The sequence below is a fragment of the Phaethon aethereus genome (genome assembly GCF_964289735.1).
Source record: "Phaethon aethereus genome assembly, chromosome: 14".
NCBI classification, from domain to species: domain Eukaryota; kingdom Metazoa; phylum Chordata; class Aves; order Phaethontiformes; family Phaethontidae; genus Phaethon; species Phaethon aethereus.
Genome location: NC_138590.1, coordinates 12,745,949 through 12,762,639, shown reverse-complemented (window position 1 = coordinate 12,762,639; position 16,691 = coordinate 12,745,949). Strand labels below are relative to the sequence as shown.

Sequence of the window (16,691 nt, the reverse complement as noted above, 5' to 3'; positions counted from 1 at the left end):
AGTTAAAATGTCCATGAAAAACTGTAGTTTCACAGTGCATGACCTCTCTTATCTGGGAGGCACTAAATGTTTCTTCATATCTTCCACATGAAACAAAATTTGCGAAGTAGATACCAAATTAATTCTGCTCACTTGCAACTGTTTTAGTTACCCACAAGCAATATAATTTAGATCTAGTCCCGGGAGAAGGAAGGAAACAGTGGCGGTTGAATAAAGGACAAAAGTGTTAACTTTGTAAAATTATTAATACATCTCTAAAAAAACATTTCTACTTCTTTATTCTTACTTACAATGTCATGTGCATGTAAAATAGCAGATGACGTCCTCCAACGAGTCATAAACTCACTTCAGTTCATGTCATCTTTATCTGCACTAAGCTCAATCGCCACCACCCAACAGCTAAGTACTCTGCCTACTCATTTAAGTAACATTTCTGAAAACAACAGAATTATCAGATGAAACGGAGACATAGCTTGTTAAATCACAGTTAAAAACAGAGTTTGTGCAAGTTCTCTCACCCATAACGTTTACCTGGTTTTTACCTGCTGTACATACTTTGGAAAACATACATACTATGGTGTTACATGGCAAAAAGACCGAAGTAGGATTTCCCTGACAGGGAAGGCAGGCGAAAAAAAGCCACTTCTTCGCTATCAAAGCACTCTTTTCCTCTTGCTAGGGGCGGGGGGGGCTTGCTCCAACTCAATGTTCTTTAAACATGGTTGATACGGCTTCCCCTCGATGGAATACTTGCAGGTTCTTTCAAACTTAGAAGTTCTCAATTAGTATAAAGGCTAATCATCCAATCAGACTCTCCTTCCTGGGAAAAACGCTCAGCTAGGCAAAGAGCCCACCTAGAAGGCAAATACAAAGCATCTGCACTGCAAAATTATTTGCATCATGCATCTATATTACTACGCAGGAAATATAAGTTAGTCTAAGTATCTATATGTGTAAAAAAAAAAAAAAAGGAGGCATTTTTGTAAGCTCAAGACATTACATCTAAGAAAATTAAAATCCAATTCATTTAGTTGTTGAGATTCCTGATAGTGTCTCTCTATAAGGCAAATTACACTGCATTACAGCTGTGACAAAGGAATGCTTAGGTTTTCTTTAGTACAGTTATATTATTACAAAGCTAGAAAGGAATGGATTTTGCAGACTTGACACTCATTTTATTTTTAATATTGAATTATGCATACCTGAACGGAGACACTGAAATTGTCAACAACTAGCACTTATTTGAAATGGAGGAATTTTCAACTGCAATTCCACTCAGTCAGAGCCCTTACTTGCTTCCACAGTATAAAGCAACTAAAAAAAAAAAAATGAAGCATACCCAAAAAAGCAGAAAGTGGCAAATGAAAGTACAACACAAAAAGCTTACTTTAATCTGTGGCTACCACCTCACATGATACATTTAAGAAAAAGTACACTTTTTTTGTTTCTACCAGTAAACACACAGCTCACAAAATACTAAACATTTTCATCTGCCTCCTTACTCATAACCACTAACAGGTGCACAATAAATGCTTTGGCTGCTTGTACAACAGCAAAACAAATACAATGTATACCCTCAGAATCCGTTCTGCCTCTCACTACTGTGAGTGAACAAAAAAAAAAAAAGTGTTTCCTTCATGTCATTTCATCAATAATGCTACACATAGCTGCATCTTTGTCCAAAACCTGATCTCTCTTGCCACCGGAACGCGCTCTCTGTTTTTCACTCTGTCCCATACAGGTGCAGCCATCATCAGTATCCATTGTTTCCACTTTCACTCTCAGTCCTCCCTCTGAATGAGGCAGATCATCAGGCAAGGAAGCCAGGCAGTTCTGAATCATCTCTACAACTCGCTCTAAGTGCTTCTGAAATCGCTCTGCTGTTTCCAAACGCTGACGTTTCTGCACCTCCATCATGACTCTCAGTGTCTCCCTAGCTTGGTGAGGGCGATACTCATTTATAAGATGATGGACATGAACAAAAAGCAGTTTCAAGTCTTCCAGTTTCTCCTCTCTCTTTATGCTCCCTGGACTCCTTATCAAGATATCCAAGAGGTCCAAAAAGTTGACGAGGATAGACATATTAAGTTTTCTTAATTCTTTCTTGTGATCAAACTGCATAGGATGTAACCGTTCAATACCCTGGCTCTCCAAGGGTCGAATAATCAGATCATCACATTGAAACTGATTACCAAACATCATGTAACTGTCTTTCACAGGTGGAGGTGGCTTTGGAGCCAGGCCTTTACGGATATTTTCATCAGTATATTCTTTTATATATTGCATTGGAGGCGGAGGAAGGGCACTCACTTGCTGAGGTTCACCCATTTTTGCCAGATGAAAATACCTAGGGAATGTCCCAAGAAATACATGTTAAAGAATCTGTGTGACAACCTCACCATATAAATAGAAACAAAGCCAATATAAGAGAGCTGACTGTGAGAAACCGAGCCGGAAGAAAGCCAGCTCAATGCATAGAATACAGGAAATTCCCGAGTAAATCCGTGTTAGCTTTTCACGAAGATATACTTTTAGCAGGATTAGCTTCACTAGAAGCACATTAAGCATTCATTTCCCGGAACATGAAAGACCAGCCTGTAAACAGAACAGCCGGAACAGAGGGGCGATCCTTCCCCTAACACTACGCCCCGCGAGAGGGGAAACCGCGCAGCCCGGCGGCGAGAAAGCACCGCCCTCGGGGCGGGATGCGGCCTTGCGCCCTGAGTCCACAGCCGCCGCCGCCGACCTGCCCTGCTCCAGGCCAGGCCAAGCCAGGCTCTAGGAAGGCCCAAGCCCCGCCGCGCGGTTCGCCAGGCCACTGCTGAAGAGAGAAGAGCCAGGGATGCGCTACGGCAAAACGCCATCGGCGACTGACCACGTACCCGGCAGAGGAGACAGGCCCGCTCGGAGCCCACGGCGCGAGGAGCCGCCCGCCCTCACCTGCCCGCCGAGCTCCCCTCAGCGCAACCGCCGGCACCCTGCTTCCGGCCAGCGGCCCGCTTTCTTTCCCCTCCATTGGCTCACCGACCTCGGGGCGTCACGCTCTGATTGGGCCTTCCGAACACCGGTCAGAAGCTTGCTCCACTCACCGCAGGGGCTCGCTCGGGAGGCGGTGCCAAGCACCGCGGGGTGGGCCGGGGCGGGGCCGGGTGGCGCGCTGTGGCGGGGCTGCGGGGCGTCGCCGCGCGGCCGGGGCCCTGCGGGGGGCTGCCCTGTCCCCGGGACTGGCAGCACACAGCCCCGGTGGGGCGGGGAGACTGCATCCCCACTTCTGTTGTGGGTGTCTCAGGAGCGTGGGGCTCCCTCACCAGAAGCCACTCCCGAGGCGGCAAGGCCAGCGGCCTGTGGGGGAGGGAGCGACCCCGGCCTGGCGGTTGCAGGCCTGGGGGCCTCCTCGGAGACTTCGCCGCTGCGCCGAAGTCGAGTCTGGGGACAGGCGTTGGGGTCGGTGTGTCCCTGCTGCTGGGAAACACGGACTGCTTTGCAGGAACGTCTTTTCAGCGGAATCTGCCAACACGATTCTTAGACGTAAACCACCGAATTGTGCAGTGATCATGTCGTATGTGATCACGTGGCATGTAGTGGTCATATGGCATGCCGTGATCATACGGTACGTAGCGATCATATGGCATGTAGTGCTTCCACGCCTCAGAAACGCGGGCATTACCCCTGTCATGAAATTAAAGCGTTACCCTGGGAAGTGTTTGCATCATTGCTTCAGCTACATCCAGTCAACCTGACCACGTAACGACTGTAACAAACAGCTGGGCTCCATTGGTTTTGTTTCAGTTTTTTTTAGAAGGAGCTGAAATAAAAATTGTGGATCATGGGGAGCTGGGCTTGCTGGCATCACCTCTGCAGGAATTTCTCCCTGAAATGGCCAACAGGAAAGGATTTGACACTTGGCTGTGTATGTCCCGTTTTCTTTCTTCCTCAGCAGATGGCAGCAATGGCCTTTGTCTGACAGGGACCCGCCACGTGCACATGCAGTGTCATTTACAGATTCACTATTCAAGATGAATCATTTTGCAAAAACGTTTAGATTGAATGATAATGAACTTTGGATCCTGTTAATTATTTCTAAAATGACATAAAGAAGATCCAGAATAGTTAGGTTTATTTGACTAGAAAACCTGAAAAAATTTAAAGCTCACATATTATTGCATATCTGAATATTTAAATATTCCAAAGCAAACAACACTCTGCAACTGGCAATGAGTGCAACCCTGGCTGCAAAATAGGCTGATCTATTTCCATTTGTAAGAGAAGTCTATTTTGGGGAGGAAACGACTCCTTTTGAGACATTTGTTCTCGGGTGATGTAGCGAGTACCTGTCACAGGAAGGAACTTCAGCGAACTTGCTGAAGAAGCCGCTCCCATTCTGAAGTTTGATGCCCTTGTTCTCTGGCAGTGCTGTACAGTATTTACATATCTTACATGATGCTGCTGATGGCTTTAATTGTTACATTGTTTCTTAGTCTCATACCTCTTCATTATTTAGTCTGAGCTAAAGGTTTTTCCTTTTGTCTGTATTCACACAGGTTGATGTCATCAGTGTGATTATAGTTTAGTTTTATCTGCATATAGGTATATATGGATATGGCCTATGTTATGTTTTAAAATACAGGCTCAAGGAATTTTTTTAAAATAACTAGGCCTCAATATATGCATATTGTCCAAAGGAGGGCATTCTTGCCATTTGGTAATGACTTACAACTTCAGGGAAAACTGACAGTAAATTGATCTGGGCACGGTCTGTATTTGTCAATAGTTTCTAGACTGCCAGATCTGATGCTGTCTGGTATCTGAAGTGATATCTTCACATTTCCTGCCCTTGATGCTGTTACTTACTTCTACTTAAAAAGTGAGACAAAGGTCCTTACATGAAAGATTTTGTGATGCCCCAAGATGTGAATTAATCTAGTGTTCTTTTCAGAAACACATCTATATGGATTGAAATGTCACAAGTGTGAATGGATTGCTCAGACCCAGGAGGTTGGGTACAGAAAGCTCTTATTCTTTGTGCATAAATATCCTAACAAGCAGCCACTGTGGGCAACGCAATACAGAAGGAACGTAACAGGATAAGGTGGTTTGCCCATATTGTGTTCAGTTTTCAGCATTTCAGCACTGGACCTGGGCTGACCAGCCCTTCGAAACGTAGTTGTGCTAGTACACAATCTGTTAGCCAGAGCCACCTTTAAGGAAACTGGAAAACACAAAGGGTCATTTGAATCCAAAATAAATATTGCATGCTTTAAATTTCTTGACAGTCAAGACTTAAAAAACCAAAGAGGTTAAAGAATGAAGACGTTTAAAAAGCTGCCACCAGTCACCACTTTCCTACCATGGCTATGGATCTTATGGTCTCCACAGAATGAAGGAGTGCTTTGGGTCTAGGCATTGAACTGTGCCACAGGCTTGCTGTTTGACATGAACCAGTCATTCAAACTCTCCATATTAAGCCACAACATCCTTTGGGATCAGCAGGAAGATTTAAGAGACCTTCAATCTTCATTCGTAAAATCCAGATATTTTACCACATTGCTTCTTTCATCAGCTGGTGATCTTGTCAGTTGAGAATGTAAACAATTTGGAGCAGAAAATCATATACTGTCAGCTGGGGGATCTGAGATGGCTTAGCTTTTTGCTTTTTTTTTTTTAACATGGTGGTTGTTTCTAACTACTACTTCAACACATATAAATAATCATTTTGAAGAAGCCAAAGTACTCCAGGATGGACATACAGATTGTATCAAGGCATGTAAATATGGAACTGAGAGCATGGTTTTCAAATACAGGCAAGGGTGCAGTTCCATACTGCAACCAAAACAGTTTTCTGCTTTGGAAAGGGAGGTCTCGCTCCTTCACCCTCCTCCCCTACTCTTTCCTCCTGGTCCCTTTCTTCACTGCTCTTCCAGCCCCCACTTTCTTCTCACTGCTTTGTGCCATCATCATCAGACATTGGATTGTGCAGTAAACTGATGCAACTCCAAACCCCACAGAACACATGACTGTATTTTTTTCTGAATTACCTTTTCTGCTCTTCTAGGGAGTTGTCAACTCACTGTGCTATCTATCCAGTGATCATCAGGACAAGCTTTTAGGAGAGGAGAGAACATAGGCAGAAGGAAGGGAGGAGGTTGGGGAGATGGTGAGAGGAATGGTTCTCCTTGTTTCTGTGGCAGCAAGCTATTATTTTGTCTCAAATCATCCTGTTACATCATACCCTGAAAGACAGGCAAGGAATAAAAAGCACCACCTCCAGAGATACATGAGAAAACCCATGTGGTAGGAGGTACTAACACACCTTTGGTTTTATTGGACTTTCCAGACTTTGATTTCACATTCTTCTAAGAGGAGTTGAGCTTGATTCTCTACTTCCTTGCACTCAGTGAACTCTGCAGCAAGGATGTAAAATGCTGTGACTTCGAAAAGTAGAAGACAGTGCGGGGCCAAGCACTTGTTTTTTACATGATGTCTGTGATCTTCTTGGGTCATTTTCCTAGTCTGTATGTACTGGCCAAGACAGAGGGGATATAACATCAACTAATGAAAGAAGAGAAAAGGGTTTCAGTCTCGTTCTTGGTAGCATGGCTGATTCTGAGAAGACCCATGGATGACCCTTTCCAGCCTATGGGGAGCTGCTAATATCTCTCTTTACAGTGGTCCCAAATGAGAAATTAAGAACAATAGTGACTGTCATGCATAGCACTCTACAATTTGCTTTCTACTACATTTCAGCTCTTTTCTGAAATGAGGACACTGTCCGGTACAAGCCTAATGCTGATAATACAGCACAATTCCTTCAGCATCTCTAAATTGTGGGAATGAACCCAGACACCGATTCAGCAGATGGTGAATCAGTACAATGATATCCTCTGCCTCAAAGACAAAACATCTTAATTTATTATTTATTTTGTTTTTCTTCATAACTAGTTTTAGGTAAATTGGCATGGTTCATTATCAGGCATTCTAGTTCTTCTGCAGCAGCGTGTACAGTGTGTGCCACTGCAGTATGCTAAGCTATTTTAGCAGAATTTGAAGCCAAGCATTGTACAAGCACAGTAAATACAAACCCCATTTTCATGCATGGTCTTAGAACAGCACTGCTCTCTTCTTGCTAGAACATATTTCTTCCATTGCGATTGCTGTTGCACTCTAAATAGTAAATAAAAGTGTGGTGGTTTTTTTTCCCATGTTGTCTGAAAAATAACCCCAGAATGAAACTCAGTTCCAGTCTCTTGTTGTGTTTAAGTTCAGTACTACATCTTACAGCCTAGTTAAGCAACGAGCTCAGGAATTTCCTTTTTTGGTGACTGTTGTAGGCTTTGTTGCAGTATATACCAGGGAGGAGGGGAAGAGAAAAGGAGCCTGTTGGGGGTGAAGGGGGCTTAAGCAAGCTTTATGTCTCCATCTGCTGTGCTTAATTCCCATCTCCCTGTCTCCTGCTGTGGCTTTGGGAATTAGTGAATTTGCAGTGCAGTGCTGTGCTGCCTTTTCTTTGTGACTCTTCAGACTAAAATATCAGCTGCAGCCTACTGGTGCACCTGTTAATGTAGGAAAGAAGTTTAATGTTGCCATCACGTAAAAATTGGGGCATACCGATCTTCAATGCATGTGACAGTTGAACTGTTTCTTGCTATACAGCCTATTACCCTGTTCAAACAGATTCAAATCTCAGCACAGAGCCTGCATGGTTATTTAGCAATGAAACAGGTATCTCACTACTGGTTAATGAATTGACATGGCTCAAAATCCAGGCACATTTTGATAGAATCAGCCAACACTCTTTCCTATGCTCATACTCTTAATGTTGTTTCTGGAAGCAACCCCCCCACCTTTAAGGCAGACATTAATGCTGGGTCTTTACTTGGTCATACGCCTGTGTGACTCCCAATTCTAACTTGTAAATGAACATATCAAAAAATGTGTCTGCGTGGCATAAAGAAGTAATTCCTATCCAACCATCAGCTATCTGGGTAGCTGCAAACATGTCATACTGCCAGAATCAGCTGCGGGATTTGCAGCACGGCAGTTTTGCCAGCAGTGTAAGTCACGTCTTTGTCTTCAGAAGGAAATAGTAACGGACAGGAGCCATGATAGGCAGGCACTAATAAAAGGAGCTGGAGCAAATTCCCAGTTTGGGTACAACCTGATGAAACTGGATTTTCTTTCTGCATTTTTGCCTTACAGAGAAGAGCTGAGCAAAGGATTATTTGTACCTTCATCACAGAAGAGCCTGTCCTAACCCTGTGCAAGTTCACTAGTATAAAACATGTTCTCTGTTACTGCCAATGTCAGTAAGCCAGGGAGTGATTCGTTTCAGGCATTCAGATCATGGATAATTCACAACATCCTCCTAGCAGATGCTTGGAACAAGGCATCTACTTTCCCAGGGCTCCCAAACAGTTCACAGGAGAATCTTGCTCTGGTTCTGCAAGAGCAACTCCCTTGGTCAGTGGGAGCAGTGTGAGCAGATTCAAAGGTGCAGTTGTAAGACCTAGAGGAAAGCTGGGTGCATCTGGCTCATAAAGACCGGACTAATTCTTCCCTTTTTGTGCAGCTTTTTGTCTTGTTCTTTGGGTCTAACTAGAGACATGTTTATTGGGCTGATAATGAACTGCCAAAGAAACAAGGCAGCTGAGTAACCTCAGTAGTTTCTCACACTCTAAAAAAGCAAAGTAGCAAAATGGGTTGAATTCTGGAAGCTTGGAAGTTGAATGATAATCATCATATTGAACAGCTGGTGAAAAGGAAGAGCTGGCACCCAGGCAGTAAACCTGGCCCAAATATTACACACGACAGAAGTATGCAGGTCGTTTTATGACAGTGAAGATATAGCTGCAGCCTTCCGGTCTGTTTTTTTACAAAAACAAAAACTATCTATATTTAATGTTATAAATTTCTCTGCCGCCTTCAGGACATAAGCATTGGTATCAGAGCAGGATGTGCGGGTGGGGAGATTTCCACAGTCTGCAGTAATAAAAGTGTGAACTGCATAATCTGGGTAAATCCCCTAAGAAAAAATCCAATCCCTAAAATAACATTTTTCAGAGCAGAAATAGAAGAGTTTGCAGGAGGTAGCAAGAGAAGAATAAAGGTGAATAAAAGAAAAAAAAGGAGCTCACTGAGGCCACAGTTGATAACAACAACTTTATCTGTAACCTCAACTTGCCTAGCACAGAGGAGTATTTAGTGCACACAGCAGCTCAAATATTTAAAATATTTCAGATTTTCCTGCATATGGATGGAAAAGTGTCCAAGTATACATGGTAGCAGGCTTCATAAAAGCATGTAGGATACCTAAAAAATTAATCAGGCTTTGTCTCCTCATCTTAAGGGATAGACTTACAGTGGTTTTAAGATACTTCAGACAGTTATATTCAATTCCTTTCTATTAAGGATACAGAATTTTTGTACCATGCAATATACAGTGTTGCCCAAAGCCTTGAAGAAAAGGAGCGTGCCCATACGTTGAGTGTACCACTGAACTGTCATACAAGGTCAGGTTCCAGAAATTATACCTGTGTTAGTGGGATATTTCAGCTCACCCAAGGAGCCCTTTTAAGAAGGCTTTGTAGTTTGTGTGTAGAGCTGTACAGACTTGTCTTCACATCTTCCAGCTCTGCAGCCAACTTGGTCCTAGACAAGTGGTGTATTTCTGCCTATCTATATACACACACGCATACATATCTCCCACTCTACTGTAGAAAGCTCCTAAAGCCCTTAAATTACAGGTTTTGTTTAAAAGGGTTATAATCTGTTAGTCACCCAGGTGGATGACAACATATGATTTATGTCTACAGTTATGTCTTGAAAGCAAGAATTTTATTTTAAAATTGGACAAGAAATAGTGATCTTTGAAATGAAATAAAATTCAAATACACATAAGCAAGTTACTCTCTCATAAATGTATAATTAAATATAAATACAATTCTTAGACCATAGGTTTTTATATATACATGTCAGCCTGACTATATATTCATTAGACTGACAGCATCAATATTCAGGTTTTGGCTTGCTACACTTAAACATTTGGGGTTTGGGATTAAAGTGAAAAAGGAAAATGAAAGGGTAGATCTCTGGCAAGAGTGGATACAAAAATACGTCAGTCCCTACCTTCCTCCCCAGTTCAACAGTGAAGAGTTATCAGTTGATAAAGATACTGCAAAACAGAAATAGTTAGCAGCTCTCACTGTGATCAGCTCCTGTCTTTATATCAGTGTCTCCCAAATCTGTCTGTGTTGGCTTGTTTCCTTCCTTACGGTCATTCTTATTTTTATCCCTGTCTAATATCTGAGCTGGCTCATCATCAGCTTGAACTCACCTTGGAAAACTCAGGTTGGCTGATCTCACCTGCTAAATCCTGCTAGTTCTGATGTAACTACCAGATTCTCTATCCCTCCAGGCCAAAATCGGTGATTATTTTCTTACAACTATGTGTGTCTGTCTTTCTACATGTTGTACCAAATCCACACCTTCTCTTCCACGGCAGCTCAGCCTGTCCAGTTCTCCCACATTGCAGAGCCAAATCTCGTTTGCTCCTTGTTTCTCTCTTGCCTTGACCCTCACAGCATCTTCAAGATGCTGATCACCATCAGACCTCCTACAACGCATCGCATCACACCGTGTTTACACCAAATGAAGTGCAATTGCCAAGCCCCTTATCTGAACATTTGATCAAATCGCTCCCCTCTTCATGTCCCTCCGCTAACTCATCTCTTATCTCATGAAGAAATCAAGCTGCCAGTCACTACATTCAAAGAATTTCTTAGCTCTTCCCCGGCTACTTACCACCCTTGCTGAATCTCTTCTCCCCTCACATCCTCTCTTCTCCAGCAGCATTGCCTCCTCAGAGGTCTACGTGTTGGCATCTCATCTCTTTGCTGTCCTGTATGCCTCACGTTTTCTGTAAAGCTGCCATGTCACACCCTTGCATTTCTATTTATATTCAGTTTTCTGAGAAGACAACATGTACATCTCTGCCAACAGACTGCAAACCCCTTGGCCCAAGCTACAAAGACTTTCAGAAAGTCCTTAACACACTACAGTTAGTGCAAAGAGACTAGAAAGTATAACATAGTCCTAAGTAAGTGTTTATAGCTAAAAATGCAGTGGCATTGCAAACTGTGATTATAAATGCATCTGTATTGACACAAATCATGCTAAATGCTGTTTAGATCAATAGCCTTTTTGGGGGAGTTCACTGCTTCTAGCAGAGCGAAGTCCGCACGGTTTGTCAGGGCACTCTACTGTCCATATTTTGGTTTATTAATTACAAGAAAGGATCTCGGAGCATAATTTAAACCAGCAAATTCTCAAGCATGAGGAGTTACGTGCACGCAGAAGTGGCCCTATATTTCAGAGGTGCAAGCACTTAAACAAGGCCTGGAAGTATCAGAATAGCTGCTGTTTACACAGAGCGCAACTTTAGTCCCAGCAGACTCTGAATTGTTTATATATGTGCATTGCATGAGGCAAACTGTTTTGTAGAAGAATTGGGAAATTTGGCCCTAGTATTGATCCTAGTCTACAAACAGATATGAAATCCCCCTTGGCAGAAGTGATGATTTTTTAGGAGATCACAGGCTTGTGTCATCTTTCTTGTTCAACCACAGGAGTTCCTTGGAACTCTGTCACTCTGTCAAGAAATGAAACACAGCTTCGCTAGACTTGTGCGCAACGGATGTTTCGATATACGCTGCATCTCATCTTCAGCGAGACCACCACATAGAGATATATATAGGGATCAACTGCACAACAGCTTCTGTTTCTGCCTGTTTCTGTTTCATGATACCGCATTGCCTTTAGCAAGTTCTCTTACAGATCTGTATGTCAAGTGCTATCTTTAAATTACATTTTTATGGCAAATGCAGCTTCTCAGTTAGCACTGAACAAAATTGGTAAGGAATGTTTGATGATCTCTGGAACATGCTGCCTAAACAATTTAACATAAACGAGCAAAGAAGAGATATGCCACCTCTTTTTCGGGGAGGGATAACCAATACGTTCTCTTGAGAAATACGGTTCCCAAGTCTGTCTAAGAACCGCCTTATAAAATCCAAGTCTTCATTTAAACAGTTTGCAACTCTGCTATTTGTTCAGATTTTTTTTTCCTCATGAACTGAATTTAAAATAATGAAGCATCTTCTTTGGAGCTTGCAAACAGCTCTAAAAATACATCAGCAGTAGGAAGCTGTATATACTCCTTATACCCTAATGCTGTATTACACTAAAGCCAAAAGTCAGCACAGGTAAATTATTTACACTGGAACAATTTTCAGAAATACCTAATTAATAGAATACTTACCTTGCAGTTTCCTCACATTCCAGATCCCATCTCTCCACTCCTCAATAGTGTCAGCAATGCAAGTATACATCACTAATAAAAAAATACACAAAATGCTAAGAATGGATGAGCAGAGAAAAATGAATTGCGTTTGTTTTAAAATGTAACAGTGCTGTTGTACTGAGTGCATTAGGTACATATTATTTTTTTTTATAATTCTATATTTAGCCTGGTGCAGACTGCCCCGGATGGTGCCTTGAATTCCTGAGGAAGCCACTTGTGCTTGGTTTGATGTTTGTGCTTGCTTCACTGCTTATTGCACTGGTCTTGATTGCATCCGCAGAGGGCATGTTGTACCTGTGCCTCTTGGAACACCCAGCTACAGACTAATTAGACTACACCTGAAGCAGTTAGTAATCAGCAAATAGTAACCAATGATAATATTAGTTATCAGTTATTGTAATAATTTGTTTTCAGTTTATATAGCTAACGACTACAAATATTCATCATTCCCTGTACAAGTATATCCTGGATATAATTTTCTTTGCTTACACAGTAGGAACTTCCATGTTACATAGGAAACTTCCTCAAAATAAGTAGTATGAAATCTCTGGGACACAGTCAACTGTTAAATACTCTAAGTGGCAAGGCACCATTCCTTTGAAAAAGAAATATGGATGCATGACCTACTTCTAAGAGAGCAGGAGAGACACTCATCCTACACATCCATGTTCAGTGGATGCATTTGTAACTGTATTTACTAAGTGGGCGAGTAGGAGACAGATGCTTAATCATGCCACACCCCTTTTTAATTAATCCTTAATCATTGACTCACATCTACTGAATGTCCCTCAAGTGTTATTTTTTCCACAACATTTACCTTAGCGTATATTTCAACATGTACTGTTCATTTTATGACTTCAGAGAGGATGTGGTTATGGTTTGACAGAAAGGAAGCTTTGCTGTAGATGGGAAGATAAAGCTCAAAGCATCTACGCTGCCTTTTGAACACCTTTTTTTTTTTTTTAAATTAACTGTCTTCCTTCTTGTGTCTCTTTCTTGGACGGGCGCTCAGTGCATAGGACGGACATCCCATGTCCTGGGAGAGGACCATTTTTGGCTCAGCCATGAATAACTGTGTGCTCCTGGAGGAACTGCTTATCAAAAAATCCCAGCAGAAGAGAAGGACTTCACCCTCCAACTTTAAAGTGCGCTTCTTTGTCTTAACCAAATCCAAGCTGGCTTACTATGAACATCGCCATGGGGTATGTCAGCCATTTTCTCTCTCATAATTGAGTAGGGGAGGGAAGGATGAATTTTGTTAAAGGAAGGGAAGGATGCTAATGGAGGGAAGGATGATCTTTGTTAAATTTTATTAATTTAACTTTTCTGGTCCTTACTACAGCACCATTCACTGAAAATTGTAAAGTGGTCAAGATGGGTCATTTAGGGCTTCTGAGCAGTGGGCAATAGGTCTGCCTGGAGGGATAAGACTACCTCGCTATTTTGTAGAAAGGATATAGTTTTGTTGTAGGAATTAGCATGGGCTGTCATAACCAGTGTGTAACAGCTGCGTGAGCCTGTGCCTGGCGGCTCACAGGAGTACAGGGGTGACCTGGAGTGGTGTATTGAGAAGATAAGTGTACCCTAACTACACCTGTGGAAAAAAATGATCCACAGATTTTACTCTTTCATTCTGTTCTTCAGGGCAGCAGACTAATGGCTGGTAGGAGATCAGCTTTGCATTTTAAAATGCAATTTTAAAATGCATTTCCCTGATTTGCTAAATATGAAGAAAATTATAAGTCAATCTGTGCACCCCATTGTGCTAAGTGTTCTAGTGAAGAATTATTTCCCTCTTCTATTTAGCTGGATGTTTGCTGAGCTTCATTACAGTTGTAAATAATATTGCTTGTTTTCCAACAGTCACTGAACATGCTGTTAATCCATTAAGTTTAGATACTGTTACTGTATGCAGAGCAGAATTGGGGATCGTGCTGCCTTGCTATGCAGCATTGGCAACTTCAGACCATCTGATCTTGCTCAGTTGCAGAAAATTAAGTTAAAACTGAATCCATCAGGAAAAGTATGATATGCCCTTCTATTGTATCATAACGCAGTTGAGGTTGGTTTACCAGCTCTAAGGGTTAACAGTAATTTTTACTTGCAAATTATTTCTCTCAAATATGCCAAATAAAATGTTTTTCTTGTTTTTATTTTATAGTCTGGGTTTTTCTTACCTCCATATTTAAAAATAAAAATATTTATTTCTGTGTTGTCTGTCTATATTTGGTTTCAGACTAACTTTGGTTATCCAAACTATCTGTCAAATGCCATTGTTTTAAGATTTTAAATTCTATTATATCTATTCCACTTAATTATTCTGGGTAAAATTTTCAAAAGCATCTAAGTGATTCTTGTGTAGGTATTTAGAGAAATCTTCACAACTAGATTTCTTTGGTGCTTTCTGAGACTTGGTGGGCTTGAGATGAATTCAACATATACTTCGCCTAGGTACTTTTGTGGAATCGCAGTAGGTGTCTGTCAGCATCTTTAGACACTGAAATAGTTTGGAAAATCTGACTCGGTGACTTTCAATAGGGCATAGATTTCATACACTATGTGAGTGTCTCTGGAAATTTTCTCCCGTAGTCTTCCTAAAGGTCAATTAGGCAAGATGAGGGTTTGGTGTACTATCTACTTCATGTTACGTATTTCAAACATGTACCTATTAAAATGTGTAGACATGTATACGTAAAGAGCAGCACTTTGTCCCTCAGTCCAACCGTCCATTTTGCCTAGTTTATTCTACACAGAATCCGACTTGTTCATCTTGCCCTGCAAAGACTTGTTTTTTCCCCCAAGACTCTAGTGTAAACATGTATCTTAAGGCCTTTATACACATTTGAGGGACAGTGGGTATATCTGTAATTACAGGGCTGATTTTCCATGAAATGCTTATTTTTGGCTGACAGAGATCAGGTTGTTACATGAATAGAAGAACTTCATACAAAATGGGGAGAAAAGAATTTGTCCTGTGAAATACTCCCAGAACCAATGCTCAGCCTCTTCAGTAATCTTCCCCAAAATTAGACCATCCGGGTCTGGAGTGGACCATGAGAGGAAAAGCTGGGGAGGAAAGCTTAGGGCAGCCCATGCAAGCACCGTCTTGGTTTGTGCTGAGTATGGAGTGAATCCCCAGCAATTGAATTCACAGCCAGTGAAGAGAAAATTACGGTACCTGCCCGACCCGCGGGCTATGCCCATCCCCGTGAGTGACCCAGGACCGGGAAGCATGCACAGGCATTGAAATCCGTGGTCTGTAGCACTCGTTCTGTAGCACAGGCCCTGGCACAGGTTTGGCTCTGCTCCGTGGGGACTCTCTCAGATAGTTTGTGGGGTTGGAAGGGCTTAGCACAGGCTGTCACCATTGCCAGCAGGCAGTTTGCATGTGGTCCCCCTGCTCTGGAGTTTTAGGGCAAAGTGGTGAAGACATTGCTGTTCTCTGCCAGCAGGCTGCGGTGATGGGGAGTGTGCCTAGGCATGTGTACTGCTCCATAAAGATGGGGCCAGCAACTGTCTGGGCTTTTAAAGTATGAATTTTTCAAGGGAAATCTCTGTGGATGTTTGCTGTAAGAGTTTTCGATTAGTTTCTTTAAGAACCCTTTACCAACCTGTCCAGAGGCTCATTGCACTCGGAGTTCAGCGCTGTACAGTACCCACCCCTCTGGTCCCCCGTCAGTAACAACAGCCTGTGCATAAAGTCAGGTAAAACAACCAGCAAACTGCTTAACAGTTTGAGAAGTCCCACTGATTTCAGTTGGGTGGCTTAAAGTAAAGAATACACTTATGCGTTAAACCCAGGCTTATATGTTTTGCCTGTATTTAACAGAGTTTAGCACCCAGTCCCTTTCTCTGCATTTTGATGCAGTGGGTATAAACACACGTGTAAGCATTTATTGTAGCAGTCCAAAGCAAGGAAATACACAGGTCAAAGGGGAACAGGGATAATTCTGTAAATTATATCAAGAGCTGCCCAGACAACCAACATCATAGAGGCAAAGTTTTGCAATCGCTGTAACAGTATTTTCATCGTAACGGCCATAGCTAGACAGAAAGCGCTGTTCTCCTCGAGGGCCAAGCACACAATCACCGTTGATGTTAATGAAAGATATTTACATATCTCAGGAGAATGAGCCCCCAATAACTGACAACAATAAGAAGCTGTGTTTTCTGGAATTCATTACACAGTGCACAATGCAAGGCTGTCTTAACATAAAGCAAAGCCCTGATAACAGAGACATGTATTCAGCCCCCGTCTCTACCAAAATACATCAGAAGTGCCTTTATTATTCCACAGGCAAAAATTTGTTTCTAGGGTCTGCTTTTATAGCTATTG

General features: G+C 42.2%; 2 protein-coding genes across 3 annotated transcripts in view; one reads left to right on the top strand and one right to left on the bottom strand.

Annotated features, from left to right (window-relative positions):
• Nucleotides 1–474: 474 nt before the first annotated feature.
• Nucleotides 475–2,328, bottom strand: MED7 (mediator complex subunit 7; the record flags this gene model as incomplete). The annotated part of the gene is made up of 1 exon (XM_082006401.1): nt 475–2,328. One exon carries the CDS (start codon nt 2,326–2,328, stop codon nt 1,636–1,638), a length of 693 nt encoding a protein of 230 aa, XP_081862527.1. The 3' UTR covers nt 475–1,635.
• A 10,578-nt stretch (nt 2,329–12,906) lies between these two features.
• Nucleotides 12,907–16,691, top strand: part of ITK (IL2 inducible T cell kinase) — a gene marked incomplete at its 3' end in the record, with an annotated part of 31,479 nt that continues 27,694 nt past the window's right edge. For both annotated transcript variants that reach the window (XM_082006427.1, XM_082006426.1), the window contains exon 1: nt 12,907–13,557. In XM_082006427.1, the coding sequence (XP_081862553.1) occupies nt 13,387–13,557 (171 nt within the window). In that variant the 5' untranslated portion in view covers nt 12,907–13,386. The remainder of the gene's footprint in view (nt 13,558–16,691) is intronic.